This window comes from Fukomys damarensis, unplaced genomic scaffold (assembly GCF_012274545.1).
Source record: "Fukomys damarensis isolate Sample0158 unplaced genomic scaffold, DMR_v1.0_HiC HiC_scaffold_13, whole genome shotgun sequence".
NCBI classification, from domain to species: domain Eukaryota; kingdom Metazoa; phylum Chordata; class Mammalia; order Rodentia; family Bathyergidae; genus Fukomys; species Fukomys damarensis.
This window is the reverse complement of record NW_022900925.1, coordinates 38,209,200-38,236,645: the sequence shown is the minus strand read 5'-3', so window position 1 is coordinate 38,236,645 and position 27,446 is coordinate 38,209,200. Positions and strand designations below refer to the sequence as shown.

Here is a 27,446-nt window from a genome sequence, read left to right as displayed (position 1 = left end):
TTTTTTTTTTTTTTTTTTTTTTTTTTTTTTTTTTTTTGAGGCAGTCTCAATATGTGGCCTAGGCTGGCCTGGAATTCATGAGGCCCCTCCTGCCTCAGCATCTGGAATGCTGAGATTATGCCTGGCTAGAGGCCTGTTTTCATCGGATGGTGATGGGCTTTGTGCCGACAGAGCCCAGGACCGGCCAAGCACTGCTTTTTCTGTGTGCGCAGGGACCGGGAGCTCGGAGCAGTGACTCCCTCAGCGCTTCAGCAAAGGGAGAGGTTGCGGGTCCCAGATGTGCTCAGTGCAGAGGCCTTGGGTTCAATCCCTAGTGCAGCAAAACAAAACAGAAAAGATCCAGTAAAAGCCATGTGTGGTGGTGCATACCTGTAATTCCAGCACTCAGTAATGTTTCCATTTCCTTTGGGCAACAAGAGTGTTTTCTACTTTTAGCTGTGAAAGCAGATTAGGAGCCAATGTTCTGTGTTGTTTTTTTTTTTGGGGAGTGGGGATACCGGGGATCGAACTCAGAACCTTGAGCTTGCAAGGCAGGCAGTGGAACCACTGAGCTAAATCCCTGGCCCAGAACCTAATGTTCTAGAGATAGATTTCCAAGTTTTTATAGCTTCCTTTTTCTGTAGACATATACACATAAATAATGTAGTTCTCGTTGCCAGTAATTAGCTGTTTTAAAATAAACTGTATCTCTTCACCATACGCACAGACACACAGGCTCACACATGCCCCCTGGTCTCCCTCTGTAGCCCAGGCTGGCTGAGAAGTCTCCATCCTCCTGCCTCAGCCTCCTGAGTGCAGGGATTACAGATGTGCACCGTCACACCTGCCATATTTTTGGAATAGTTTTAGATTTACAAAAGAGGAAATTGTGAAAGCAGTACAAGGAGTTTCCATAAACTGCAATGCAGTTTTTCCTATTAACATCTTTTTTGAGAGGAAGCCATGAGACAAGGTCATGCTGTGTAGCCCAGGCTGAGCTTGAACTTGGGATCCTCCTGTCTCGGCTTATTTATTAACATCGTATGACTGTAACATCATAACGTAGAATCACGATCCACTGTTCCTCACCGTAGTGTTGTTATTCATTCTGAGGTCACTGGAGAGTTTAAAAACAAAAAAGAAAACACAAAAGCAAAAGGCAGGAGGGATTGCCCACGTTTTTTTTTTCCTGTCTTGTTTTTGGCATCAGGGCTGGAGCTCAGGACCTTGCACTTGCCAGGCAGGTGCAGTGCCACTGCGCCAGAGTCCCGGCCCCCTCTTTCTGGCTTTGAGACAGGCTTCTCCCTGCATTGCCACAGCTGGCCTCAGACTAGAGATCTTCCTGTACCAGCTTCCCAGGTAGCTCAAACTACAGGAACCTACTACCCTGCCAGGCTACCTACCTTTTTGGGGGGGGGTACCGGGGATTGAACTCGGGTCCTTGCACTTGCAAGGCAGGCCACCGAACTGCTGAGCTAGATCCCCGGCCCTATCTACCTTTTTAATAATAAAAGTCTCTAGAAAATACTAGATTGAGCCATCCTATTTTTGTCTCTGGTTGGCAGTTCACCCACGGTACGAAGACAGCTCCTTGGTAAGTGCACACCCCATCGCCGTCTCCACAGCGGAGTGTGGAGTGTGTCAGCCCCACACAGTTCCCTCTCGTTCCTTTCCGTCAGTCCCTAAGCCCACACCAGCTCCTGGCAGCCACAAGTCTGCTTTCTGTCACTGGTTTTTGCCCTTTTGAGTCATCCTAGTAGAATGTTTTATAAGTGGTCTCATACAGTGTGTGGTTTCTGAGTGTCTGATTTCCTTCACTGGGTGTAACCTTTGATAGACTGCGTACGGGTCCTGCTCCTTTTCATCACTGAGTAGTATTCCATCGTGTATAGATAGATGCTACATCTTGGATGTGTTAGCTAATCCATCCATCTTTGTGTTGTTTCCACTTGGCTACTGTAAGTAGAGGTGGTAGTCAGGGGTGGTGTCCCATACCTGGAAGTCCAGTACTTGGGAGGCTGCCGCAGGACATCACAAATCCAAGGTCAGCCTGGGCTACGTAGTGAGTCCAAGGCCAACATGGACTGCAGAGCGAGACTCTGCCTCAAAAAAAATGAGTCTGATCAAAGTACATAATACACGTTAAATCCCCCCAAAATACATGAAAATAGGGGAGAAGGGGATAATTCAAGTACCTTATTCGCGTGTACAGCTCTCCCGCGGTGACACCCGCAAGTCTTTATAACCAGTACGCAGTACAAGAAATGTGGGAAAACAACAAACCCCCCAAAACACCACCCACAAAACCGGGGAACCACATCCCAGTGCACCGCCTGGACCTCTGTGGGGCCCCAGCTTCCGCTGTCACAGTCTTACACTGCCGCTGCGCTGCCTGGTGGCTGTGCGCAGCGTCTCATTGTGACTCTGATTCGCACGTTCCTAGTGACTGCTGATGCTGTTTTTATACAGGACCTTGCCCTTGTGAGGCAGTGGCACCACTGAGCGACATCCCCAGCCCTTGATGGCTTTTTTTCCCCCGTCTTTGTGGTGCTGGAGCTCAGACCCAGGGCCTCTGCATGCTCTGCAAGTGCTCTAGCTCTGAGCTGTACGCCTGGCCCTGCAGTGCCTCTTTTTTATTTTTTCTTTAACGTTTCAAGCTTTAATTTGGTCTTGTCCCTTTCTTTGTCCACATTTAAACTTCCAACGTTTTTTTTCATTAAGTTTATTGGTACATTTAAAGCAAACAATTTAAAATGGACATCAAGTAAGGCGCCCAAGTTCTTCGCTGGAATACAAGTGCTCTTTTGCATGTAGAAATAGGAAGTGTGTTTTGTGTGCCACATGGAGGGTTCTGTGTGCTGTGCATGTGGATGCAAGCGTGTTTCACTTTGAACCGATAGTTCCTGGTTGGTGAAGCAAGGAACAGTGAAATCCCCGGACAGACGACTCTTTACCTGAACATAGGAGCACAACGCGCTTTTAATGGTGCCGCGGCTCAGAGTGACTCCTGTCAGTCTTGAGAGCTCCAAGCGGAAGCTTGCACTGCCTCGCGTACCTCTTTTTACATCTACAACGCCTCATTCCATTGGCGTTTCCCGGGGAATACAAGCAGGATGCCACAAAGCAGAGCAGCAAAGGGGGAGAGCTAGGAGTTCTGGCAGGATTTTCGGAGTCCATTGTGTTCCTTTGGTGACAGATTACCGAAGTTGTGGTGGCTGCTAAGGTGCTTTCCACAGAGCACGTAGTTGCCCAGTTAACCCGTGGCTGCCCAGTTCCATACGGAGGGGTAGGCTCCTCTGTGAGGAGTCAACTACGGTGACTTTTATACCGTGCCTCAGTTCCTTTTAATCATCTGCGTCTGTCCCCCGCAGGGTACATCGTCCTCCTACTCCCTGGGGATGGCCCTGTTGCCAGATGAACTTTGAGGGACATTGAAGGCCCCTTAAAAACAGGCACAGTAAATATTAGCCGTGGACACACAGATTCAGATAACGCCTTGGCTATAAAAGGAACGTTGCTTATTTCACACGGTGAGTGGCTACAGTGCAGTGGCGTGTTCACCTCTGTGTGTGTGTGTATTGTATGTGTGTGTGCGCGCATGCAACACCTGAGAAAAATCAGAAATGTGTGCCATTTCTTGTTGGATTATCGTGATGTGTTTGCTGTCATTTCTTGACAGACTTGATGTCACATTTCAGTTAGAATTCAGTTAGAATTTTATATATATATATATATAATTTGTTTATACTAGGGATTGAACCCAGGGCCTTAAAACTGAACCACATCCCAGCCTTTATTTTATTTTGCATTTTTTATCTTGAGATAGGGTCTCACTGTGTTGCCTGAGCTGGCCTGGAACTCCTGAGCTAATTAGCCCTCCTGCCTCAGCCTCCTGAGTTGTCAGGATGACAGCCACGCAGCACCACACCTGTCTGGGATTCCCATTCTTAGATTTTGTTGTTTCATTCTCTTCCCAGAAGGCCACTGTTTAACCCGGAGGAATTCGGTTACTAACCCTGGGCTTGACTCAATCGATTCGGCTCAAGAGCAAGCAGTGAATTTCCTCTAAATTTAAAAGCTGGGCGTGGCAGGATGTACCTGTCATCCCAGCTACCAGGGAGGCAAGAGAATTGCTTGAGCCCCCGTGAGATTGAGGACAGCCTGGGCAGCATAGTGAAGCTTGCCTAAAAATTGTTTTTGTTTTCTCTGAATGTTCCTTTGTGTGAGATGCCCTGGGGGATCATAAACATTCAGGTAGACCCCTCTGAACACCATGTATGTGGGCTACGAGAATGTGTTCTGACTGGGTTGAGGAGTGGTAGCGGATTAAATTGCATTCTTCTCTGTTCTGTGCTACCCATTTCTTAGAGGCCTAAATGGATATGCTCAGTTATAATACCAGTGTTCAGGAGGCTGAGGCAGGAGGATCTGCATGAGTTCAAAGCCAGCCTGGGCTACATAATGAATTCAAGACTAAACTGAACTGTATAACAAGATCCTGTCCAAAAAATTTGTTTAAGTCTTTTAGAAAAAATTTTTAAAGTCTGAAACTTAAATTTTATTTGAAATTTTTGCCTTTCATAGTCATATTTTTTGAAGTTTAGAGTGTTAGATGAAGTAAAACATAACTAGTTTCCTAAGAAGCCACACTAGTTAATATAGATTAAAAGTGGTACTGTGTAGAGTTGACTGAACTTCTACCTGTATTTAATATTATTTGGCCTTCGGGCTAAGCCATGAAGTTGGTTCAGAAGAGCATTTATGAATGTGGTAATTGCGTGAATATCTTTATTCACATGAGTGGCAGGGTAGGATTTAATAAAGGCCTCTTCCACAATGGCATCACATATTTTGGGACCCAGTTTATATGTGAAAATCATAGTAACAGAAGGCAGGTGCGGTGGTGCAGGCCTGTAATTCCCATCTACTCAAAAGGTTGAGGCAGGAGGATCATGAATTAGAAGCCAGGATAGACAGTTTAACGAGACCACCTCTAAGCCGGGCATGGTGGTGCACACCTATAATCCCAGCCCTTGGGAGGCTGAGGCAGGAGGATCGCTGTGAGTTTGAGACCAACCTGGGCTACATAGTGAGTTCCAGGTCAGTCTCAACTACATAGTGAGACCGTGTCTCAAAAAAACAAAAAAAGGGCCGGGGATTTAGCTCAGTGGTTGGGGCACCTGTCTTTCATGCGCAAGGTCCCAAGTTTGATCCCCAGTACAAAAAAAAAAAAAAAAAAAAAACACCACATCTCAGAAGATCAGGGGGCTTCAGGACATATCTCAGTGTGAGGCCCTGGGTTTAGTCCCTGCCACCGAGCGACCTGGAAGTCTTCCTAGTTCCGGGGAGCACTGGGCTCAGGGTGACAGGGTCTGAATGTGCTGTTCTGACTTGGTGAGAACACTGTCTGTTCTCTTGCAAAGCTGAACACTTGCTGGCTGTTGTGTTGCTGTTCCCCTGAAGAACCGAGGTGCACCCTCAAATTCAGCACCCCTTGCCTTCTACAACTGAGGTAAAGTATCTGTTAAATTTTGAGCCTAAATTCAAATACCAAAAAAAAAAGCCGGGGATGTTGGCGAAATGCCTGTAATCCCAGCACTCAGAGGCTGATGCAGGAAGGTTGCCAGGACTTCAAGACCAGCGGGCTACCTAGGGAGACCCGGTCTCAAAAAAGAGCTTGGTAAGGGCCGGGGACTTGGCTCAGGGGTTCCGCCATCTGCCTCGAAAGTGCAAGGGCCAGAGTTTGATCCCCGGTACCAAAGAAAACAAAAGAGTTTGGTAAGGACAGTTCGTTGTGTGGCAGCTCTTCCTGCACAGCTCCTGCCTACAAAGCCGATTCTAGCTGGACATTTCTCTGACTCAAAGTAGTGAATATCTTTCCTTGAGTCCAAGAGATCCGAATACTTAAACTGTGAGAGAACTTTTATTTTTAGTATTGGGAACAGAACGAAGGACCCCCAAAATGCTAAGTTGGGCACTCGACTCACTCCATTCCCAGCTTTCTCTTTGAATTTTTTTCTTTGGTACCAGGGATGGAACTCAAGACCTTGCGCTTGCGAGGCAGGTGGTAACACAACGGAGCTACATCCCTGGCCCTCTTTTTGAATTTTTATTAGTACGCATGCGCAGTACACAGTGTGCCACCCCTGGTAACGTCTGTAGCCTGGGTGCTGAGCTCAAAATGAGTCTGCACAGGAGGACGGGCCGCAGGTCAGGGCAGGTGAGCTTTCTGATCATTAGACCAGGATTTGCTGCTATGAACTCTTCCTTCAGTTGAAACTGTGTTAAACTTACACATTGAGGGCTTTCCTGGTGGTCAGATGAATGAATAATTGAGTGTGAACGCAAACATAGTCGACTGTTTTTGTTTTGTTTGTTTGTTTGTTTGGTTTTTGAGACAGGGTCTCACTATGTAGTTGAGACTGACCTGGAACTCACTGTGTAGCCCAGGCTGGTCTCGAACTCACAGCGATCCTCCTGCCTCAGCCTCTGGAGTGCTGGGATGACAGGCGTGCGCCACCACGCCCGGCTTTTGACTATGTTTATATGCCTTTAAGGAAGGCTTCATCTCCAGGCAGAGTGCACCTTCTCTGTCCCTCTTAGATCTCAGCACGATGGATGTTCCGGATCCCCCCACATCCAAGTGTATCACCTACTGGAAAAGAAAAGTGAAATCCGAATATATGCGGCTTCGACAGCTCAGGCGGCTGCAGGCGAACATGGGGGCCAAGGTCAGGAGCGCCCCAGGGAGAGGCTGCCAGTTCAGAGTTTCTCCACCGCAGAGAGGCAGGGTGTTTTGTTGCATTTTTCCTCTTGTTTTGAAATTTTAACAGTTCTCCTTGGCTCCGCTAGGCTCTGTATGTGGCAAATTTTGCCAAAGTTCAAGAAAAAACCCAGATCCTCAATGAAGAATGGAAGCAACGCCGTGTCCAGCCTGTGCAGCCGATGAAGCCCGTGAGCGGGCACCCTTTCCTCAGAAAGGTACTTCCGGGGCACGGCGCGGGGGCTCGCCTGCCTGGCGGGTGGGAGGAAGCAGGTGAGGACGACGGCCTGTCCAGCTGTTTCGGTCAGCTTGAGATAAGGAGGGGAGGAAACCTTAGGAGTAAGCTTTTCACCCCTATTCTCAGGCAACAGCGTGTGTGATCAAGACTGTCATAGAAAATTGAGACAGTTACGATTCTCCTCTCTGGGCTGTGTGTAAGCTCCAAAACAACCATTTTTGGCCCTTGTCTGATGCCTTACTTTGGTTTTTTTTTTGAGCTAATGTCTCACTATGTAGTTCAGACTAGCCTTGAATTCATGATGATCCTCCTGCCTCAGCCTCCTGAGTACAAGCATGTACCGCCATACTACTGCACCCAGCTCCTTAAGTGCTTTAACACAGAAAAGGACTGCCTTGGTTAAAAGGGTATTTGCCCAGAGAGACCTTCTTTATTGTGTATTCATTTTTAAAATTGAATGGTAATTTTTTTTGTTTTGTGATATCAGGGATTGAACCCAGGGCCTTCACACTGAGCAACATCCCAACCTCTCCCCCTTTTTTAAAATTCTGAGACAGGGTTTTGCAAAGTTGCTATATTGCTCCTGCTAGGCTTGCACTATAGATCCTCCTATTTCAGCCTCCCAGAGTGCTGGGATTACAGGCATGCACCACCATATCCAGCTTGAATTGTAAGTTTAACAAGAACATTCTAGTCTCTTAAAGAGATCCTTTTTTAAAACAGAAAACGTGGGGCAATGAGGGCAGCTACCTTTCCCGAGGCAGGGTGGGGCTTCTATTCTACGACGCTTCCCCGTAGAGTGGCCCCATCCCCCACGCAGCCAGGTCGAAGTCCCTGGTCTTGAGGTCCTCCGGACAGGGCTGGGCGAGGCCTCAGTGTCCCTCGGCGTGGCTAGGGCAGGCGGGAAGCAGCGGTGGCACAGACAGCGCTCCTCTCCCCCACCCCACGGCTGCAGTGCACCATCGAGAGCCTCTTCCCGGGCTTCGCCAGCCAGCACATGCTGATGCGCTCCCTGAACACCGTGGCGCTGGTGCCCATCATGTACTCCTGGTCGCCGCTGCAGCAGAACTTCATGGTGTGTATGGCCCGTGGCCATCGCGCACACACGGCTTGGGGCTCCTGGGGCAGAGGTTGTTGGTGGACTTAGCTGAGCGTGACCACTGGCGGGGTCTAATGCGGACTCCAGTGCTCTCTGATGGGCTGACCTTGGCTCTACTGGGAACGAATCAGTTGGGCGAGACTCGGTCCCCCTGCTGCCGGGGCCGGGCTGTGTGCAGGCCCAGGTTGCCACCCTCCGGCTGGGCCATTCGCTGTGAGCCTCAGCCTGTCCACCCCGCTGTCACCGTCACCCGCGTGGTGACAGCAGCAGCCCGAGGTGGCTCTGGGTCTGCAGAAGCGAGTCCTCCTAGCACACAGCTTCGACGCCGTCCCACTCACCCCGCTGGGGCTGCAGAACGGAGGGAGTCTTGTCCTGGGCCAGAGCTGCACGGCGAAGCGTGTGCTTGGCGGGTCTGAGGCCCTGGGGAGGGAAGGAGAAGTGACGAAGGAGGAGACAGTGACCGCTCCCGACGCGCGCCCACCCGCTCCTTCAGTGCTTATTGCTGGAAAGTGTCCGCAGCCCGCACGGAGCAGACGCCCGTCCTGCCGTGTGGCTGGGCTGAGTCGAGGTCTACTGCTGTTACAGGAAGTTGCTCTGTTTTAGAGATGACCCAGACTCTGTGGACGGTTTCTTTTCTCGCTGTTAAAATCACCCCCTGGGAGGGCTCCCTTGTCTCTTGGCCTCCGGAAATGTTGTTCGCGCCTGTGTCAGCAGGATGCTCAGTGGGTAGGATGAGGAGATAGGGCAGTGAGGCCCCCGTGCTGTCGGGTGGGCACCTACTCCAAGTCCTTCCCAGCCCAGGAAGAGCAGTGGTTGGCCCCTTCCGCTTGAGGCTTTGGCAAAAGAGAAGGGCCAGTCCTTAAAATGCAGGGAACTCTGCTACCAAGGGACCTGCAGGGGACTCAGAAGCGGGAAGGGCTCCGCCGCAGGCTGTTGGGTTGGGAGAGCCAGGACCCTTGTTCCCAGGGTGACATGGGGCGGCCTGGTTTCAGGTGGAAGATGAGACGGTTCTGTGCAATATTCCCTACATGGGGGACGAGGTGAAGGAAGAAGACGAAACATTCATTGAGGAGCTGATCAACAACTACGATGGCAAAGTCCATGGCGAGGAAGGTGGGTACAGCCTTGGTCCTGGGCACCAAGAACCTTTTCAGTGGGCTACCCAGCTTCGTGTTAAAAGCATCCCCGTGACACCGAAGAAGGAACCGGCCCCAGGGTTTGGTAGAAATCAGTAGCTGAGAGGGGTCTCACCTGGGAGAGCCCCGCATCCATCTCACCCCTGGTCCATTCCCCCTGGGAAACAGGAAGTGGCTGCCCCCACCCAGGAGCCTCAAGCTGCCCCAGAAGTGGGCTTCGGTAGCCTCATCTCCTGAAGGGCAGCCATGGGGACTCCCATCTAAGTTCTAGAAAAGGTTGTCGCCAAGAGAGACGCAGGAAAGGAACGAGAACCCCAGGATCTGTGTGCAAACCCTCGCTCCATGGTGCCCCCTAGTGCTCAGATGCTCCCAGGCTGCAGCACAGCCCTGTGGAGCATGACTAGGAAACAAATGCTGCATCTTGCCCAGTGTGGTGGTGCATGGCTGTATTCCCAGCACTCGGGAGGCTGAGACAGGAGGGTCATCACAAGTTTGAGGCCAGCCTGGGGTACACAGCAAGGCTCTTTCAAAAACAAAAGGCAGTATTTTGAATTAGAAAAGTCACCGTGAATCTGTCAGCAGCAAACCCAAGCAGATGTTCATTCATTATTCCTTTCCTGCTGTGTTTGTGATGCCTGGGTACACAATCCTGAGATTTGGGACCATAACCTGGGTTGACCTGTGCCTGCGGAGTGAAAAATTCCAGTAAGAGCGAGGCCGGTGGCCAGTTTCCCACCCGGCCAGCTGAACCGGGGACCGCAGGCCCAAGGGCACAGGAGAGCACCCAGCTGCACCGACCGAGGGGCGGTCCTGCTCAGCCCTGCTCCTGCTCGCTTTCAGACATGATCCCTGGATCCGTCCTCATCAGCGACGCCGTCTTCCTGGAGCTGGTAGATGCCCTGAATCAACACTCCGATGAGGAGGAGGAAGGGCACAATGACGCCACTGACGGAAAGCAGGGCGATGGCCAGGAGGACCTGCCAGTGACCCGGAAGAGAAAGCGCCATGCTGTGGAGGGTGCGCAGCTCCCTCCCAGGGTCCCTTGGCCTTGCTTTCCCATCAAAACATTTTTTTTCTCTCACTGTGTTTATTGGTCCATTTTAGGTATACAGCACAGTTGCATTCGTCATTGGGCTCTCGTACCTTTAGGTCCCTTGGCTTTTAATTCGAGATGGTGTCTCGCTGTGGAGCTCAGGCTGGCCTCGCCTCCACCGGCTGGGCTCCCAGCTGCTCGCCACCGTGCCCGGCTTCCCGTGTTCTGTTTTGAAAGGGACAGGGACAGGGAGGAAAGGGCTGTGCTTGCCAAAGGCCCTGTGTGCTTCTCAGTGGTCCAGGGAGCTTCAGTGGCCGTGGCCCAGAGGACAAAGAATGACTTGAGCACTTGCCCATTTCTAATTATGTGGGCAGTGTTTGGAAAACCTTTGCTTCTAGACTTAAAAATGTACATGAACAAACTTTTTTTTTTCCTTCTCATATTGGCAATCGAACTCAGGACCTTGCACTTGTGAGGCAGGTATGGTGCTGCTGAGCTGAATCCCCAGCCTGCACATTTTTATATATTATGTGTAACAGTGCTGTGTGTGTACGAAATTTTATCTCTTTATCTAATCTTGAATCATGAGCATTTTTCCATGTTACTAATACTAATGCTCAATTGCCTAATTATGACACTTTTTTTTTTTTTTTTTTTTTTTGTACTGGGGATGGAACTCGGGACCTTGCGCTTGCCAGATAGTCACAGTGCCACTGAGCCACATCTCTGGCCCTAATTGCCTAAGTATGCATGTGTTACCTCATGCACGTCCAGGGACTCTGTCCCTCTTTCTGTCATGTCGCGGTGTCAGTGTTGTCTTTCAGCAGCAGCGTGGTTTCAGGATTCTTCTACATCCAGGTCTCTCTTTGAAAACTCCTTTCTCCTCCAGATTCCGATGGGGGCTGTGGATTTTCTTGTCAGTATGTGGTCAGGGGTTAGGCAAACAGAGCAACTCTCATTAAAATTGCCATGACAAGCCGGGCATGGTAGCACAGCCTGTATTTCTAGCACTCGGGAGGCTGAGGCAGGCGGATCAAAAATTCATACCCAGCCTGGGCAACTTACTGAGATCCTGTCTCAGAAATTTTAAAAAGAGCTGGGGATGCAGCCCAGTGTGGGAGCCCTGCATTCAATCCCCAGTTCCAGAAGGAAAAAAACACAAAAGAAATTGCTATGACAAAGGAAAAAGGTGAGACTGCTTTGTTCCCATGCCCTGATAATGGTACTCAGAAAGGTTTGTTTCCTAATCATTTCCCATTCAGGCAACAAAAAGAGTTCCAAGAAGCAGTTCCCCAATGACATGATCTTCAGTGCCATCGCCTCGATGTTTCCGGAGAGCGGTGTCCCCGATGACATGAAGGAGAGGTGGGCCGCTGCACAGTGGGGCCGGGGGAGCCATTGCCTGCTGCTGCTGTCTGTTGCTTCCCTTGAAGTGCTACAGGGAGGGTCCCCAGTGTCTGGGCAGAGAGCGCTCACCGACCCCCAAGCAGCGCCCTTGTGGCTCCTCCCTCCCCTTCCTTCCTGACAAGCGCTGGCTCTGCGCTGGGAGGGCATCTGTCCATCCATCCCTCAGTCCGTCCATCTGGTCCCAATTTCCTCAGCCCTGGCAGCCCATCCCCATTTCCGAGCACGCCTGGCGGCTGTCTGTCCCGATCGGGATCGGAGCCCTGAGAGATGCCGAGGGATGTTTCCCTGCCTTTTCTCCTTCAGGTACCGGGAGCTGACGGAGATGTCAGACCCCAACGCCCTCCCCCCACAGTGCACACCCAACATCGATGGCCCCAATGCCAGGTCTGTGCAGCGCGAGCAGTCCCTGCACTCCTTCCACACACTCTTCTGCCGCCGCTGCTTCAAGTACGACTGCTTCCTGCACCGTGAGTGGCTGCTCCGGCCGGGCCGCCTCCTGCCCCGCCCTGCATCCACCGGGTTTGGCCTCGCTGCGTGACTGTCCCTGGGCACCTACTGGGCGGAGGGCGTGTTGGGATGGCCGGCTCGCGTGGGCCCTGCGTGGCCCTATCTTGCCCCGTGATAGACCCCACACACACTGCAGTTCTCTTGCAGCTTTTCATGCCACCCCCAACGTGTATAAACGGAAGAACAGAGAAATCAAGATCGAGCCAGAACCCTGTGGCTCCGACTGCTTCCTTCTGCTGGTAGGTTCTTCCGCTGTTCCGGCTTTAACAGCTTAAACCTGAGCCAGAACCGGAAAAGGCCCTTGAGCTTCCTGTCCCTGGGAATGCGAGAGCCAGGTGAGCGGACACAGCCTCCGGCTCCTGCTGCTCCCTGGACTCAGCCACCCTGGGAGGCCGTCCGACCCGATTGCCATGTTGGTGTGAGATTTGGTCATCAGCCGAGATGTTCAGAGTCTGAACTGTATTGCTGAGCAGGCTGGGGATGTGGCCCGGTGGAAAAGCACCCGCCTAGCACTATCCAAGGCCCAGGTTCGAGCCCCAGCTCAAAGAAGTGGAGCAGAGCGTGGGGTGTTGGCCTTGTGCACCCTGTGTCTTCTCCCGGCTTCCTTTATGTGCATGTGACGTAGCAGCAGGACAGAGAGCTCCCCAATGTCTCGCCTGCCAGCCTCTGTACAGATTGTCCTGTGTGGTGGGGGCCGGTGCACCCAGAGCCGGAAGGAACTGCTCGGGCCTGCTGGGCCCCTTGTGGTTTCCTGCACAGTCAGTTGAGCTTTGGTGGAGAATAAAACACCTTGGTGGTGTGTCTGCCGTCAGTTAGATTGCACAGCTCAGTACCTTTGGGCTGCACCCTTAGCGGATCATAGAAGGGAAGGGTGTAGAGCATGCTCTTTGGTGTGCACCTGGAAAATGGACTGTGTATGACAGCAGAAGAATAAACAGAACAAACCAACTTTATCCAGTTTATTTGTTCCTGCCATGTGACTTGTGCTGTGTGGCAAGGTCCTGAGCGGTTCACCCTTGCAGTGTTTCCCTGAGGTAGAGACTGGGCTTATAAAAGTACGAGCCAGAGTTTGTTAATAAGTCGGTGGTAGCCGAGTGCACAGGAGGCTGAGGCAGCTTCATGGGAGTCCCTGTCCCAGAGTGACGGATAAAGAGCTGGGTGTGGCTCGGGAAGAGCACCTGAGCGCATTGCCCAGGATGCAGGAAGAGAGCCAGGCTCTGTGGTCGGCCCGTCCAGCTCCACAGCCTGCATTTACTCTGTGAGGCCGCAGCGCAGCAGTGCCTCACATCAGCGTGATGTCCAAGGCACCATTGTGACCCTGAACGCAGCGTGAAGCACACTGTCCACACCTGGCGTGCGCCTTCTCCTGCTTCTGCGCTGCGTCTAAGACGTGAGCACACATCCGGGCGTGACTGCCTGCTTCCCCGGCCTGGCTTTTTGTAAAGGCGACGCCTTTGATAACAAGATGGTGGCACTGCCATAGCTCGGCTTCGAAGCGTTAGTGGAAAGCTCAGCTGTTCCTTTCCACAGAAGCCTTTCGTAAAAGGCCGAGATCTCTGCGATCAGAAGAGAAACCTATGTCCCCCATTTTGCTAAGAATTTGCTTTTCCTAGCATGGAGGTTGGATCCCAGGGCCTTTGCACTGAGCCACGTTAGGCCAGCCCTTTTTAAAAAACAAAAAGCAAACAGGGTCTAAGTGTTGTGTGAATCCCCTAAGTTGCCCAGGCTGGGCTTGAACTTGTGATCCTCCTGCCTCTTACAAGTGTGCATCCATGTTTTTAATCTCCAGTCAGCCCACTTTTTTTCCTTTTTTTTTTTTTTGTTTGTTTCTTTTTTTCTTTTTCCCTCTTCTTGATAGTTCCAGGGTAGTTGCCTGTGGGATAGTCCACATTTTTTAAGTTTGTTTTGGTTTTTGAGGCAGGGGTTTGCTATGTGGTTGAGGCTGGCCTTGAACTCACTGCATAGCCAAGGCTGGCCTGGAGCTTGCAGCGCTCCTCCTGCCTCAGCCTCTCAAGTGCTAGGATGACAGGTGCGTGCCACTACACCTGGCTGCGTTCTAGATTTGTGTTTATTTTCTTCAGGGTATTCCCTATTTCCCATAACGTAGAAGTTAGCTCTGGAGGCTTGGTTTTTATCTGTGGTAAACATTTTGGTAAGGGACACTTGAGATTCTGTGTTTCCTGCTGGAGCAGAGGGTCATGCTTTTGGGTCCAGTTCACATCAGAGCTCCTCTTCCTCGAGCACTGAACACCTGCAGTGATAGGGAACCGTTGTTCCTGGCAAGTGACTCCGTTTTCAGAAATGGGAGTCTGTGGGACCCAGGCCAGCAAAAGGGGCTTAGGGCTCAAGCTGAGTTTGGCTGTTTAAAAAAAGACACAGCTGTAGAGTATCGGGACAGTGTCCTTCTGCGTTTGTGGGTAGACAGGCTTCGGGCTGGAGTGCAGATGTTGAGGGGTCACACATCTGTCCCGGAAATGAAGGCCCAGCAGGAGAGTGCAGAGCAGCAGCCTGGGAGGCCGAGCCAGAGAGCCCAAGGCCAGCCCCAGCCCCAGCCCCTGTGATTTCTAAATGCTGAGACTGTTCACGGTGTGTTTTAAGGCCAGGGATTTAGCTCAGAGGCTCCGCACCTGCCTTGCAAGTGCAAGGTCCTGAGTTTGATACCCGGTACCAAAAAAACTTTGCTTCAAAGCAGTGAGGCTGCAGGTTTCTCTTTGCTGCCTAACCAGACGGCTGAATGTGAGGTGTGGCCCTGAGCCATGGCAGGACCTTGAGGAAGCTCCTCCCGCTGGGTGGCTGAGCATTGTTTGGAGGAGCGCAGCCTGTAAAAGGCCCGTTATGTTCCCTGAAAAAAACCTCAGGGCAAAGCACTGTAGGCAGCTGTGGTGGCCACAGGGTCCAGCTCTCAGCGAGGGTGGAGGAATTCAGCCAGTGAGTGTGAAAGTTGGAGATAAAGTTCTCCTTTCGGAATACAGAGGCACCAACGAAGTTCTAGATGACAAGGATTATTTCTTACTTAGAGATGGCGACATTCTTGGAAAAAATGTAGAGCGAAGTAAATCACGATGCTGCCCATCGCACGGAAGTTCTACAGTCTCTGATGGCGCAAGTCATTTCCGTGTCTCTTCTACAATACACTGATCCTAGCTAAACTAAACAGAAAGAGAGAGGGTGCAGCTCCGGGAGAGGCTGGGTCCAGAAGGCCCCTCGCTGGCCTCTGTGCCTCCTCCTTCAGCGCTGACTCCGGACCACACTGCGCAGGGTGCAGGGGCCTCGGTGCTGCCCAGGCTGCTTGGAAACACGCGGGGCAGAGCTAAGTCTGTCTCGGGGCCGCGGGCAGCCCTCGGTGGCAGTGTCCGCCTGTGAGCTGAACGATTGTCGTGCTGTCCCCGAGGGAGGAGGCTCTGCGTGCAGGCGGCCCCTGTAACCGGATCGCATCCCCAGCACACGTGGCCTGGTGTTGTGCTGTCTTCCAGGAGGGTGCCAAGGAGTACGCCATGCTGCACAACCCTCGCTCCAAATGCTCCGGGAGACGGCGGCGAAGGCACCACGCGGTCAGCGCCTCCTGCCCCAACACGTCCACCTCCTCTGTGGCCGACACGAGAGAAGCGGACAGTGACAGGGACACAGGCAACGACTGGGCCTCCAGTTCTTCGGGTACGGCAGGCCTAACGAAGCTCGCACTCAGGAGACCCCGGACCACTGGCTGACTCTGAACATCTCTACCTTTTTATCTATTTTTATTTTCATTTATTTATTTATCTTGGTACAGGGAATGGAACTCAGGACTTTGTGCTTGCGAGGCAGGCACGGTGTCACTGAGCCAAATCCCTGCCCCTCTAACTTTTTAAAATCGATAGTTGAGGTGGCACACACCTGTAGTCCTGTCATGAGAGGCTGGGGCAGGAGGATTGCCACGAGTATGAAGCCAGCCTGGGCTCCGTAGTGAGTTCAAGGTGGCCTGAACTACACAGCGACACCCTGTCTCAAAAAGAAAAAAGAAATTGTTAGTTCTCTTCACAAGTCCCCTGTAGGCAGTGGGGATGGGGAGGGTTTGCATTCTCGACTCTTCTGCCTCATGGCATGGAATCGAGGTGCTTCTGCTTGGTAACAGCCGCTGCTCACAGCTGCACCCACACTCTTCTCTCTGCCTGTCCCTCCCAGAGGCCAACTCCCGCTGCCAGACCCCGACGAAGCAGAAGCCCAGCCCCGCGCCACCCCAGCTCTGCGTCGTGGAGGCCCCATCCGAGCCCGTGGAGTGGACCGGGGCTGAAGAGTCTCTGTTCCGCGTATTCCACGGCACCTACTTCAACAACTTCTGCTCCATCGCCCGGCTGCTGGGCACAAAGACGTGCAAGCAGGTGCTGGCCCCTTCCTGTCCCCTCCTGGTCGGGGCAGGCTGGGAGTCAGGCCCCGGGGCCCAGCCGCCCGGCCTGGCTCTGGCTCTGGCTCTCTCATCGGCCTTCAGGGCAGGCCTACACCCCTGTGATGCTCTCTGTGTCTTCGACTTCCTTTCTGAACCTTCACCCTATGCCAGGAAGGGACCCTGGGGAGCCCCAGGGCTGGGCCCTGACTTCTGGGGATGCCTCCGTGGGCTTGCTTGGCAGCAGACTGTGTCACCAGCCTGGCCTTAGGTCTGTTTTGGAAGCAGCGTTTCTACTCAGAGCCATTAGGGGGCGCGCGTGCCTTTGCTCTCCATGTGGAGCGCAGACCCTCTTCCTTGCTTACACCTATAATCCCAGCTACTCAGGAAGCTGTAGGCAGGAGGCTTGCAGTTCAAGGCCAGCTGGGCAAGTTGGCGTGACCTGGTCTGAAAATAAAAAGGGTTGGAGCGGCAACTCAGTGGGGGAGCTGGGTTTGGTCTCCAGGACCACTGGGAGGGAGGAGACAGGAGAGGGTGTGCTGTTGCTCCAGCAGAGGGCGCTGTGGCTCAGCCTAGGACCTCGGGCTTTGGCTCGGGACCCCTTGGTCCCCTGCGCCAGGAGAGTCCTGTTCTGTGGGAGCAGGGGCCACCTGTGCCCCACATGTCCCCTCCTTGGCCAGGGAACAGGAGGTTTCATCACAGCCGGAGCCCCGGGCCACAGGCTGAGCCGGCTGTGAAAAGTGCCCATTCCACCACTTCTCTACCAGGTCTTCCAGTTTGCGGTCAAAGAATCGCTCATCCTGAAGCTGCCCACTGACGAGCTCATGAACCCCTCCCAGAAGAAGAAGAGGAAGCACAGGTAAGCTCGGGTGGCAGGGCCTCCCTCCGGCTGGTGTCCTGTGGGCCCCAGCCCATGCCTCCATCCTCCTGGCCATTGCTCTGGGCCAGGCAGTGTCCGCCTGGCATCCAGAGAGACAGTGCGGCGCTTGGTGCCTAGGGTCTGTGCCTGGGGCCGGCTCCAGCCGTGGACCCAGAGACCACTGTCCGCTTCCCACTCCAGGCCTCGCCGTGCCAAGGCCACGTCTCAGTGGTTTACTTACTTCCTGTGCCCTGCGCTGGTCTGAGCTAAGTAATGACAGCACCCTGCCACCAGCCTGGTTCCCTGATGACTGTCACCCATGGCAGGGAGTCACACCGCTCCTGGGTGTGGTGCCCCTTCAATTCCTTCACCTTGTGACCCCCCCCCGAATCTCCTCTGAAAGACAGGGAAAGAAACAGTAGCACTGTAATAGGCCTGGTGTGGTGGCATGCTTGTAATCCCAGCACTCTGGGAGGCTGAAGCAGGAGGGTCACTCCTTTTAGCCCAGCTTGGGCAGTTTAGTGACATAGTGAGACCCTACTTCAATATGAGAAAGGGCTGGGAGTTTTGCTCAGTGCAGAGGCCCTGGGTTCAACCCCTAGTACCACAGAGAAAACAAACCACATGTGGGCTTGGGCTTCTCTTTGTGCCTTTGGTCTTTAATGGGTGTGCACGTGGGAGGGGCTTAGCGTAAATCTGGCGCAAGCCAGCAGCTGGACTTAGGGTGGGCTCTGGTGTCCGTACGGTGGGGGCCCTGTTGGGGCACAGCAGGGCCTGCGTGTGTGGGCCTGAGGGCTGGGCAGACCTTCCTTCTCCCTCAGGTTGTGGGCCGCACACTGCAGGAAAATCCAGCTGAAGAAAGGTGAGTGCTACTATGCGTGTGGCTCGAGGTCAGGCCGTGCTCAGCACAGGCAAGGCCTGTGCTCCACCCCACCATCATAAAGAAAGAACCAAAGGTAGGTTCCAGCGGGGCACCCCGGCCGGCTGTGCCATCCCCTGCCCGTGTAGCCAGCCGGGCCGGGCAACCTGGAAGCTCTGCAGGCTCCTGGTCCCTGTGCCGCAGACAGCACAGCTGAGCTGCTGCCGCCCGGGGTGGAGCCAGCGGAAGCAGCCCAGGCCGCTGGTCTGTGGCTTTCCAGGTAGAGCACTGCGTGCAGACCCAGGCAGGGCCGCAGGGGGTCGGGGGTTGGACTAGGGTCGGGAGCTGCCTGCCCGGTGCCCCCAGGCAGCTCCTTCTGCCTCTCCTAGACAACAGCGCCACACAAGTGTACAACTACCAGCCCTGCGACCACCCAGACCGGCCCTGCGACAGCACCTGCCCCTGCATCATGACCCAGAATTTCTGTGAGAAGTTCTGCCAGTGCAACCCGGACTGTAAGAGCCCGGGCGCCCTCCCACCTGCCCACTTCGCTGCCCACCCTCCATACAGTAGCTGTGGTTGGCACTGTAGCCAAGAAACTGCTGCAAATTTGCAAAAGTTTTGGGTTTTTGGTGTTATGTTGTTGTTTGGTATTTTGCTCTTTTAAAGAGCCAGGCAGAGCCAGGAGTGATGGCACACACCTATAATCGTAGCACTGGGGAGGCTGAGGCAGGAGGATCGCCAGTAGTTCAGGGCCACTCAGGGCAGCCTGAACTATATAAACTCTGTTTCAAAACAACAAACAAAAAATTAACAACAAAACAGGCGTCTCTCTGTGCGTCTAGGCCGGCCCGAGTCCCGGGGCTCCAGCAGACCTCCTGCTGCAGCCTCCTGAGGAGCTGTGGCTGCAGGTGTTGCCTGGCTCTGTAGCTTTTAAAAGCCCTTGGTTCGATGGTTCTGAAAGCAGCGGTTGGACAGAAACGCAATGCTTCCAGGCTCTCTCGGGGAACAGAGAGGCCAGGGAATTTTTGTTCCTCAAGATGCAGTCAGTTTCCCTTTTCAGGAAATTGTTTGAAAGTTTCCTTTAGTTAGGCCTGGCGGCACACCTGTAGTCTCAGCCCTCAGGAGGCTGAGGGTGGAAGATCACTTGAGCCTGAGAATTCAAGATTAGTCTAAATGAATTTAAAATTTTTTTAAAATTTGAAATGTTATGGTCACAATCCTGTATGTGTCTTTTTTCTTTAATAGTTAGAGTTTGAATACCGGGTGGGAGATGGGGACCTGGCAGTCAGCAGAGGCTGAGGGTGGCTCTCCCTCCCCCTTTCCCGTCCTGGAGCAGGGAGGGTGGCGGCAGCCAGGGCTTGCAGGAGGGGACAGGCAGATATGATCTAGCCACAGCGGCGGTGCTGGTGCCCGTGGGCGGAGGGGCCGCTGGAGCGGATGCCTGGCCCTCTCAGAATGACACTTGTTTTGAGGGCGGACTCCACAGAGAGGAGAACTGATTTCCTCTTCTCCTCGGCTCTGCCCGCCTCCTCCCAGCCCCCCAAGGCAGTGGTGCCCGGGTCTCCTCCGTCCCTTGCTGATCACGCCTGCTTTGGTGACTCACAGGAGTGAGCTGGAGCTGAGTGTCAGGGGTCAGAGGCTCCGGAGCTGCCCTTTGGGTGGCCCAGAGTCTGGCCTGGACCACGTGGTCCTGTGTTGCCCCCTAACCTGCTGGTCTCCCCACCCAGGCCAGAACCGCTTCCCCGGCTGCCGCTGCAAGACCCAGTGCAACACCAAGCAGTGCCCCTGCTACCTGGCTGTGCGCGAGTGCGACCCTGACCTGTGCCTCACCTGCGGGGCCTCGGAGCACTGGGACTGCAAGGTGGTGTCCTGCAAGAACTGCAGCATCCAGCGCGGCCTCAAGAAGGTGCGCCGGCTCCTCTCCCCACCCTGCACACCCTCCTGCCCGCCCGCCCCACTGAGCTCTGCCTTGTCCCCCAGCACCTGCTGCTGGCCCCCTCGGACGTGGCCGGCTGGGGCACCTTCATCAAGGAGTCGGTGCAGAAGAACGAGTTCATCTCTGAGTACTGCGGTGAGGTGGGTGCAGGGCCCGGACGCAAGGCCAGGCCACTGTCCACTCGCAAGCGCGCAGTGGGTGGGATGGTGGCGTAGCTACCCCTCACCCATCCCTGCTCTGTCCCCAGCTCATCTCCCAGGATGAGGCCGACCGGCGAGGGAAGGTCTACGACAAATACATGTCCAGCTTCCTCTTCAACCTCAACAACGGTGCGCTGGGGTGGGCGGCCTCCCTGGCAGATGGGGGTACAGGGCTTCCCGCCAACAGATGGGCAGGGGGTGTCCATAACACTGGCAAAAGGGGAGACACAGGGAGGCCCGCCCAGGCGCTGGGTGTCCACAGTCCTCTGCCCACCTTTCAGGTCTGAATGCGGCTGGTGCTTCAGGGGATGCTCACGGCTGTCTTCGTCCCCTCTGCAGATTTCGTTGTGGATGCTACCCGGAAAGGGAACAAAATTCGATTTGCAAACCACTCAGTGAACCCCAACTGTTACGCCAAAGGTGGGCTCCCTGCTGCGTTCTCCACTGTTGAGTTCAGCCTATTCATCACTGAGTTCTTTTACCCAAGAATAATCACGATTGATGTCTAGGGTCATTTTAGGCCTCTTGGTTTTTGGTTTTTTGTTTTTATTCTTTTGGTACCAGGGATCAAACTGAGGACCTTGTGCTTACCGGGCAGGTGTGGGGCCACTGAGCCACATCCCGGCCCTGGGGCCTCTCGGTTTTATGACCTGCTGTTGCCACCAGCTGCACTGGCGTCGTTCTCCCGCAGATGAGTCTGATAGCTCAGCAGAGAGTGCTTGCCCCGTGTGTGCGAGGCCCTGGGTTCAGTCCCCCCACACAGCCAGCTAGCGGCCTGCCTCAGCCGTCCTCCAGGTCCCATGACCCCAGGAGCGGCCGGCCTGTCCCCGCAGTGACCTGGGCCGCCTGGGCTCTTCCGCATTGTAGTGGTCATGGTGAACGGAGACCACCGCATCGGGATCTTCGCCAAGAGGGCCATCCAGGCTGGCGAGGAGCTGTTCTTTGACTACAGGTGAGCGGTGGGTCGGGGTGGTCCTGGAGCGGCCATGGACGCAGCCTGGGACTGCAGCTAGGAGGGGTGGCAGGGTCCCCGCTCCTCAGCCCCCAGAGCCTGGAGGCAATTGGTTTCTCCCACTGGACAGATACAGCCAAGCCGACGCCCTCAAGTACGTGGGGATTGAGCGGGAGACTGACGTCCTGTAGCTGTGCTGTCCATGCCGCGGCACCGTCCCTGCTTCACGCACGCCACCGCCGCCGGGTCCCGCACTGTGTCTTCCACACCAAGAGCCCCACCCCCTCTGCAGCGAGGCCACAGCTGCATGCTCGGGACACCCCCATCTCACGAGGGGCACAGGCGGCAGGGCTAGGCCACCGGGGCAGCAGCTTCTGGAGGCCGTGCCGTATCTAGGCTCAGGAGGAGGGCACAGGCCGGCCCCAGGCTGTGCTCGGTCCCCAGGTCTGGCCATGGCCAAGTCACTCAGGTTGCTCCTGGTGACCTGGCCTCAGCTCACAGCTGGGTTTGCTGATGGGACGCCAGGCACATCAGAGACCCGGTCCCCAGAGCCTGGCAGGCAGCAGGGCTGGTGCAGGGGGACAGAGGGAGAGCCAGCCAGGTGATGGCAGTTCCATTGCGAGCTTAGGCCTGGGGCTGACACGCAAGTGGCTGGGAAACTGTCTCCATGTTCCGGGGAGGCCCTTGTCCTTCATGCTCCAGCTCGCCTCTCGGGCGCTGCGAGCTGCACTGCTCCTGTCTGGAGTGGCCGGCTGGTGGGCTTCCCAGACATGCCCACGTTCACGTTGAGGGTGGCACTGTCCGTGGGTCACCTGGGCCACGGGGATCCGCCCTGCTGGGTGCAGCAGCTGCCACTGTCTGCAGAGCTCCCGCAGAGCAAAGCACTTTACTCCTTGGTGGTATGAGCCTGAGGCCCGCCCAGACCCTGCTCCTGGTGAGCAGGGCGGAGCCCCAGCCTCCGCATTCACCTCCCTGGGAGGCCGGGCTGGCAGTGGAGGAGATGGGGTCCCCCAGGCTGGGTGGCTTCTGGGGTCCTGCATGGGCTGCACACAGGCACAGCCCACACCAGTGGGCACATGCACCCTGCCCCGTGCACGCCCCGCCTCTGGGGCGATTCGGGGTCTGCCATGTGAGTTGGGGACCCTCAAGCTGACAGCTCTGAATGACTCCTGAGTCACGGGGAGCAGGGCCCCCAAGGAAGGTGAGATGTGATTTTCTAGCTGCCAACAATGTTGGACCAACCCCCTCGGCCCAGGCCACCGCCTCTGTGCCCCAGCACTGCCCTGTGTCCTTGCTGTCCCCACCCTTTGGGGCCAGGCCTCCTCTCCCCCCACAGCCCCACGGCTTCAGCCATCGCCAGTGATTTTTGCACTTTACAGTCCTGTGGCTTGTGACCTCTTCCTTAATAAAGTGTTGGCCACCTGGGCAGTGTGTGCTGTGTTTTGGGATGCAGGGGGCTGGGGCTGGGAGGGAGGTGGTGTCTTCAGCAGGTCAGACCTGGACCCCGGCAGGCAGCACAAGGACCGGGAATTCCTGCGCCCTGGCTGGTTCCCTTCATGGCCTCCCACATGTCTCGTGACCACAGCGCCAGCCACCACACACAGACGGCTCTGCCACTTGCTTTATTGGAGACCGGGGGCACGAGTGGCCAGCCAGGTCGAGCTCAGCAAACTCGGCAGGGCATGGCATAGGCAGCCCACTGAGCTGCTCTTTTATATAAACAATTAAAAAATTAGAGCGATATATAGTTCTCTAGGCAGACTTTGCAGCAAAAAATAAATACAAAGAATGCGGCCCCAGGCAGATGGAGAGCAGCATCCAGCGGGGAGGGCGCCTCATGGGCTGGGGCCAGCGGCCATGCGTTGCCAGGCGGGGGTCTGCGATTGATTCTCTGGGCGTTGCGGGGTTTCCTATGGCTTTGGCTCAAGCGTGAAGCAGCAGAGGTTCTAAGGTGCTAGGCAGAGGCCTTGCGGTCTCGCTGTCAAAACGAAAAGGGGCGGGTGGGGAGGGGGGTGGAGCCCTGGGCCCTGCAGAGGATGCAGGTGTAAGAGCCTGCGGGGTGGGAGAGCCCCTCACACCGGCTCTGCCGATGGTGAACTGGGGCCTCGGTTAGGGCACAGACAGCTGGCAGGAAGCCCAGCCGGGGCTGGGACGGAGCGCAGGGGAGTGCAGGGCACTGGTCTCGGCAGTGAGGCGCAGCCACCCCCATTGGTCCCATGTGTAGCTCTGCCCACCAAGCCGGCCTGCAGGAGGCACCTGCTGGGTGGGTAGGGCTGGCCCAGAGCAGCCAGTGCCCCAGAGGGTGGGGAGAGGCAGGCATTGGGTTGGACGAGGTGGGCTTGGTCCCTGAAGCCCCCGGTCATTCCGACCTGGACTCCTCCAGGATCTGGGGCAGGTTCTGGTCCCGGGGTTCAGGGGCTGGGGCGGGGGCAGGGGCTGGGCTGGGGCCCGAGGCAGGCAAGGGTGCTTTGCCACCCGCTTGGTCCTCATGGGCAGCCTTGGGCTCATTGGTGTGGTAGGAGCCCTTGTAGCGATGGTTCTGCAGGTAGAAGAGCACCAGCATCCCCAGCAGCCCCAGCAGCAGGAAAGCCACCAGAACTGCGGAGGAGAGGGGTGGCTCAGAGAGGGGTGGCTCAGAGGGAGGCCAGGGTCTCTCTCAGATGCGCATAGATAGCAACCCAAGCCAGAAGCGCTAGCACAACTGTGCCAGTCTCATCCCACAGCCAGCCACACCCTGAGTGTCTGCCACCTGAATTCCTGGTTTATCCCCTGGACAGCTTCTAGTTCATTTGTTCTCTTTTCACATTCCTGGTAGTTACCCCAGTGTCTCGATGTCCCTGTACCTGTATCTCCTCGTTGTTTAGCTACAGCTACATTTTTTTTTTTTTTTTTTTTTTTTTTTTTTGGTACCAGGGATCGAACTTGGGTTCTTGCGCTTGTGAGGCAGGCAGTGGAACCACTAAGCTAAATCCCTGGCCCAAGCTACGTTTTAATGTTACAGTTACAAGAGTGCAGCAAGCCAGGCCCAGCACTTGGGAGGCAGAGCCAGGAGGACTGCCAGTTCAGGGCAGCCTGGATGATGCAGTGAAACTCTGTCTCACAAAACAAATCAAAATGGAAAGCATCTAGCCAGGTGCAATGCGACCCATTTGTAACCCCAGCTACTCAGCTGAGGCAAGAGGATTTCAAGTCTGGGCCGAATCACTGAGCAAGATCCTGTCTCCAGGTGGGAAGCACTGGGGCGCAGCACTTACCCAGCACACACAAACCCTGGGCACAACCCGGGGACCACACACAGTACAGCTCCAAAGGGAACGTCTCCAGCCCGCCCCACAGCCTCCCCAGCCTCCAGTACCAGCCACACGGAGTACCCACGCCACCCTTCAGCATCCCGGGGCGGGGACAGGGTCCAGGTCAGGTTTCAGGGGTCTGTGCCACTCACAGCCTAAGAGGATGGCAACCCAGCCGTCGTCATGGTAGTACAGGAAGTCTGGAGGGAAAGCATGGTTACAGGCGCCATCCCTGCCCTCCCGCCACCCTTCCTCCCTGTCCATACATCCATCAGGGCTGGGCCAGGCCGCACCTGGGGGCAGGTACCAGGGGTCGAGCTCAGGGGGCACCTCAGACACCAGGCGGGGCATGGCGCCGCAGTTGGACTCAGCCAGCTCTCCCTGCACGCGCAGGGCCTCAGCCAGCTCAGCGGTCATGGGCCGTGGGCTGCGGAAGTGGACCTTGAGGGGAGCCACGTTGTTGAAGCGAACGCCGGACAGGCAGCCCGAGAAGCCCGGGGTGTTGTAGCGCTGGATCTCGGGGTCGATGACGCCCGTCTCTGAGGGACAGTAGGCCCAGAAAGAGCAGCTTGGCCCCGAGAGACGGCCCTTGTGTCCGCAGGCCCGCTGCTCCCCGGCCGCCCTCCCACCACTCCGGGTCCAGGGTTCACAGCTCACCCATCACGCGCCCCAGGTACAAGGCCTTGGGCGAGTCCAGCTGGCTGTCCACCAGAAGTGAGAACTTCTGCTCCGTCAGTGGGAAGTAGTCCACCTGCGGGAGGGGTGAGGTCAGGTGGAGCTGCCCTCAGGGCAAACCCTCGCTCTGGCCCTCAGGTGAGCTCCTGGGCCCCACAGCAGCTCTGGGTGTCTCAAAAACCTGACTGTCCGGCCGGGGATGTTAGCTCAGTGGCACTGCACCTGCTTTGCAAATGATAGGTCCTAAGTTTGATCCCTGGTACCAGGGGAAGAAAACCTGTCAGCTGAGGGTGGTGTTGCACACCTCTCATCCCAGCACTCGGGAGGCTGAGACAGGAGGATCGCTGAGAGTTCCAGGCCAACCTGGGCTACACAGTGTGTTTAGGGCTGACCTGAACTACAAAGCAAGACTCTGTCTCAAAAAAACAAACAAAAAAATCAATCCCAGTGCTCTGGGAGGCTGAGGCAGGAGGACTGCAAGTTTGAACCCAGCTTGGGCAACTTAGTAACTTAGTGAGACCCTGCCTCAAAATAAAAAAATGAAGAAAGGGCTGGAGATGGCGTTCAGTGTGAAGGCCTGGGTTCAGTCCCAGTGTGGGGGAAAAGTTAATGTGGTTTTGAGCCCTGTCCTTGTGACTTGGCTCGGTTTGACCTTGGGAAAATGATTCGTGAAGCAAGGATGCGAGCCCCCAGCCTGTACAGCAGGGCTGTAGGCCGCGCCCCTGCCTGGATGAAGAGGTTGCGGTAGACCCGGGTGATGTTGACGCTGTGCGGCTGCCCATCCGTCACCGGCCGGGTGGTCAGTGGGTACACGTAGGGGCTGGTGCCCAGCTGGTACCGCAGCTGCAGGGTCCCTGTGAGGGCAGAGAAGCCCGTGTCGCTGACTGCACAACCCGGTGGGTCCACGGACAGCTGCGTGGGGCACGCACCGTCCTCCTTGATGAGCACCGCTAGGTAGTCGCGCACGAAGGAGCTGACGTAGAGCAGCACCGCGGGCGCCGTGCTGGTGCTGAAGCTAAAGGAGACCTCCTCGCCTGTGACATTGTACACGGGGCCCCGGTACCCGGGCACGGGCCGCCCAGGCCGCGGGTAGTCAGGCAGGCGGTAGCCGGGGCCGTGGTAGCCTGGCACATAGCCAGGGGTGTCATAGCCGGGGACGTAGCCAGGCTCATAGCCGGGCACTGGGCGGCTCAGCATGTGGGAGAACTCGCGGGCGGCAGAACGCAGTGCGGACTGCAGGTTGTAGCGCATCCAGGTGCCAGGCTCAAAGAAGCCACCGATGTCTGCAGACAGAGGAGAGGGCAGAGGTCGGGCCCGGCTCCTCCCTCACACGTCTGCATTACCAGAGATGTGATCTGAGGGCTTCCCACCACTGAGCTACATCCCCAGCCTGCTGTGTCCTTTCAGACTTCCTAAGTCTTTGAGACAGGACTCAAACTCGAGACTCCTCCTGCCTCAGCTTCCCTCAGCTGTGATTACAGACGTGGGCCACCACAACTGGCTGAACCCACAGGTTTAGATGCCATCCCCACCCACACTCGAGACTCCCTGCCACCATCGCCACCTCCAGGTACTTCAGGTCCCTGTGAGGCCTCAGCCATAGCATGGAATCTTACAGCCATCCACACTGACAGATGGGGAAACTGAGGCTGGAATGGGTCATGCCTGGCCCGAGGACCACAGTGATTGAGCCAAGATCAGAACGAGAGTCCCATGGTCCTCTGCGGCTGCCTGGGTCCCCGTGTCTCCCTGGCCCAGGCCCCAGCACCTGCGTCCAGGTTACGCAGGGCACCACGGCCTGGTGGCCTCTGCAGAACTTAATTGAAGCCGGCTGTGTTCACTGCCCAGGCTGAGACCCCTGGCCGGCTGTCACCCAGGAAACGGCACAGGAGGGCATCATGAGGCCAGGGGTCACTGCACAGGCGAGGGAAGGATGGACTGCGTCCCCTCGGTGCCAGTGGGGACTGATCGCCACTCCATTCGCGCTTTGGAGCTATTCTGTTGGAAACCAGGGCCTCCGTGTGGAGCTGCAGCTCAGCCAGCCCTTCTCAATTTCTACGTTGAGTCAGCTTCTCAGAGTCGCTCAGCCGACAGGGCTGGGCTCGAAGTCCCAATCTTCCTGCTTGGCCTCCCAGAGCCCTGGAATTACA

At 55.5% G+C, this 27,446-nt stretch overlaps 2 protein-coding genes across 10 annotated transcripts in view; one reads left to right on the top strand and one right to left on the bottom strand.

The window, feature by feature from the left end:
• Nucleotides 1–22,756, top strand: part of Ezh1 (enhancer of zeste 1 polycomb repressive complex 2 subunit) — a 26,687-nt gene extending 3,931 nt beyond the window's left edge. For 3 of the 7 annotated variants that reach the window (XM_033763064.1, XM_010635520.3, XM_033763063.1), the window contains exons 2-22: nucleotides 3,351–3,509; nucleotides 5,403–5,491; nucleotides 6,583–6,710; nucleotides 6,832–6,960; nucleotides 7,936–8,055; nucleotides 9,072–9,192; nucleotides 10,056–10,232; nucleotides 11,511–11,613; nucleotides 11,959–12,122; nucleotides 12,310–12,401; nucleotides 15,636–15,816; nucleotides 16,324–16,520; nucleotides 17,290–17,381; nucleotides 18,203–18,243; nucleotides 18,630–18,755; nucleotides 19,971–20,149; nucleotides 20,224–20,319; nucleotides 20,427–20,508; nucleotides 20,719–20,799; nucleotides 21,247–21,331; nucleotides 21,462–22,756. In XM_033763064.1, coding sequence (XP_033618955.1) covers nucleotides 6,594–6,710; nucleotides 6,832–6,960; nucleotides 7,936–8,055; nucleotides 9,072–9,192; nucleotides 10,056–10,232; nucleotides 11,511–11,613; nucleotides 11,959–12,122; nucleotides 12,310–12,401; nucleotides 15,636–15,816; nucleotides 16,324–16,520; nucleotides 17,290–17,381; nucleotides 18,203–18,243; nucleotides 18,630–18,755; nucleotides 19,971–20,149; nucleotides 20,224–20,319; nucleotides 20,427–20,508; nucleotides 20,719–20,799; nucleotides 21,247–21,331; nucleotides 21,462–21,522 — 2,244 coding nt within the window. In that variant the 5' untranslated portion in view covers nucleotides 3,351–3,509; nucleotides 5,403–5,491; nucleotides 6,583–6,593 and the 3' untranslated portion in view covers nucleotides 21,523–22,756. Of the gene's footprint in view, nucleotides 1–3,350; nucleotides 3,510–5,402; nucleotides 5,492–6,557; nucleotides 6,711–6,831; nucleotides 6,961–7,935; nucleotides 8,056–9,071; nucleotides 9,193–10,055; nucleotides 10,233–11,510; nucleotides 11,614–11,958; nucleotides 12,123–12,309; nucleotides 12,402–15,635; nucleotides 15,817–16,323; nucleotides 16,521–17,289; nucleotides 17,382–18,202; nucleotides 18,244–18,629; nucleotides 18,756–19,970; nucleotides 20,150–20,223; nucleotides 20,320–20,426; nucleotides 20,509–20,660; nucleotides 20,800–21,212; nucleotides 21,332–21,461 lie in introns of those variants that run through there. The other 4 variants (XM_010635522.3, XM_010635521.3, XM_033763065.1 and 1 more) reach the window with 4 other exon arrangements.
• A 168-nt stretch (nucleotides 22,757–22,924) lies between these two features.
• The window catches only part of Cntnap1 (contactin associated protein 1), an 11,485-nt gene continuing 6,963 nt past the window's right edge, over nucleotides 22,925–27,446 (bottom strand). For 2 of the 3 annotated variants that reach the window (XM_033763062.1, XM_010635515.3), the window contains exons 18-23: nucleotides 26,226–26,579; nucleotides 26,023–26,150; nucleotides 25,279–25,372; nucleotides 24,915–25,160; nucleotides 24,774–24,821; nucleotides 22,925–23,929 (exon numbers count right to left, since the gene is read on the bottom strand). In XM_033763062.1, the coding sequence (XP_033618953.1) occupies nucleotides 23,691–23,929; nucleotides 24,774–24,821; nucleotides 24,915–25,160; nucleotides 25,279–25,372; nucleotides 26,023–26,150; nucleotides 26,226–26,579 (1,109 nt within the window). In that variant the 3' untranslated portion in view covers nucleotides 22,925–23,690. The remainder of the gene's footprint in view (nucleotides 23,930–24,773; nucleotides 24,822–24,914; nucleotides 25,161–25,278; nucleotides 25,373–26,022; nucleotides 26,151–26,225; nucleotides 26,580–27,446) is intronic. The other variant, XM_033763061.1, reaches the window with a different exon arrangement.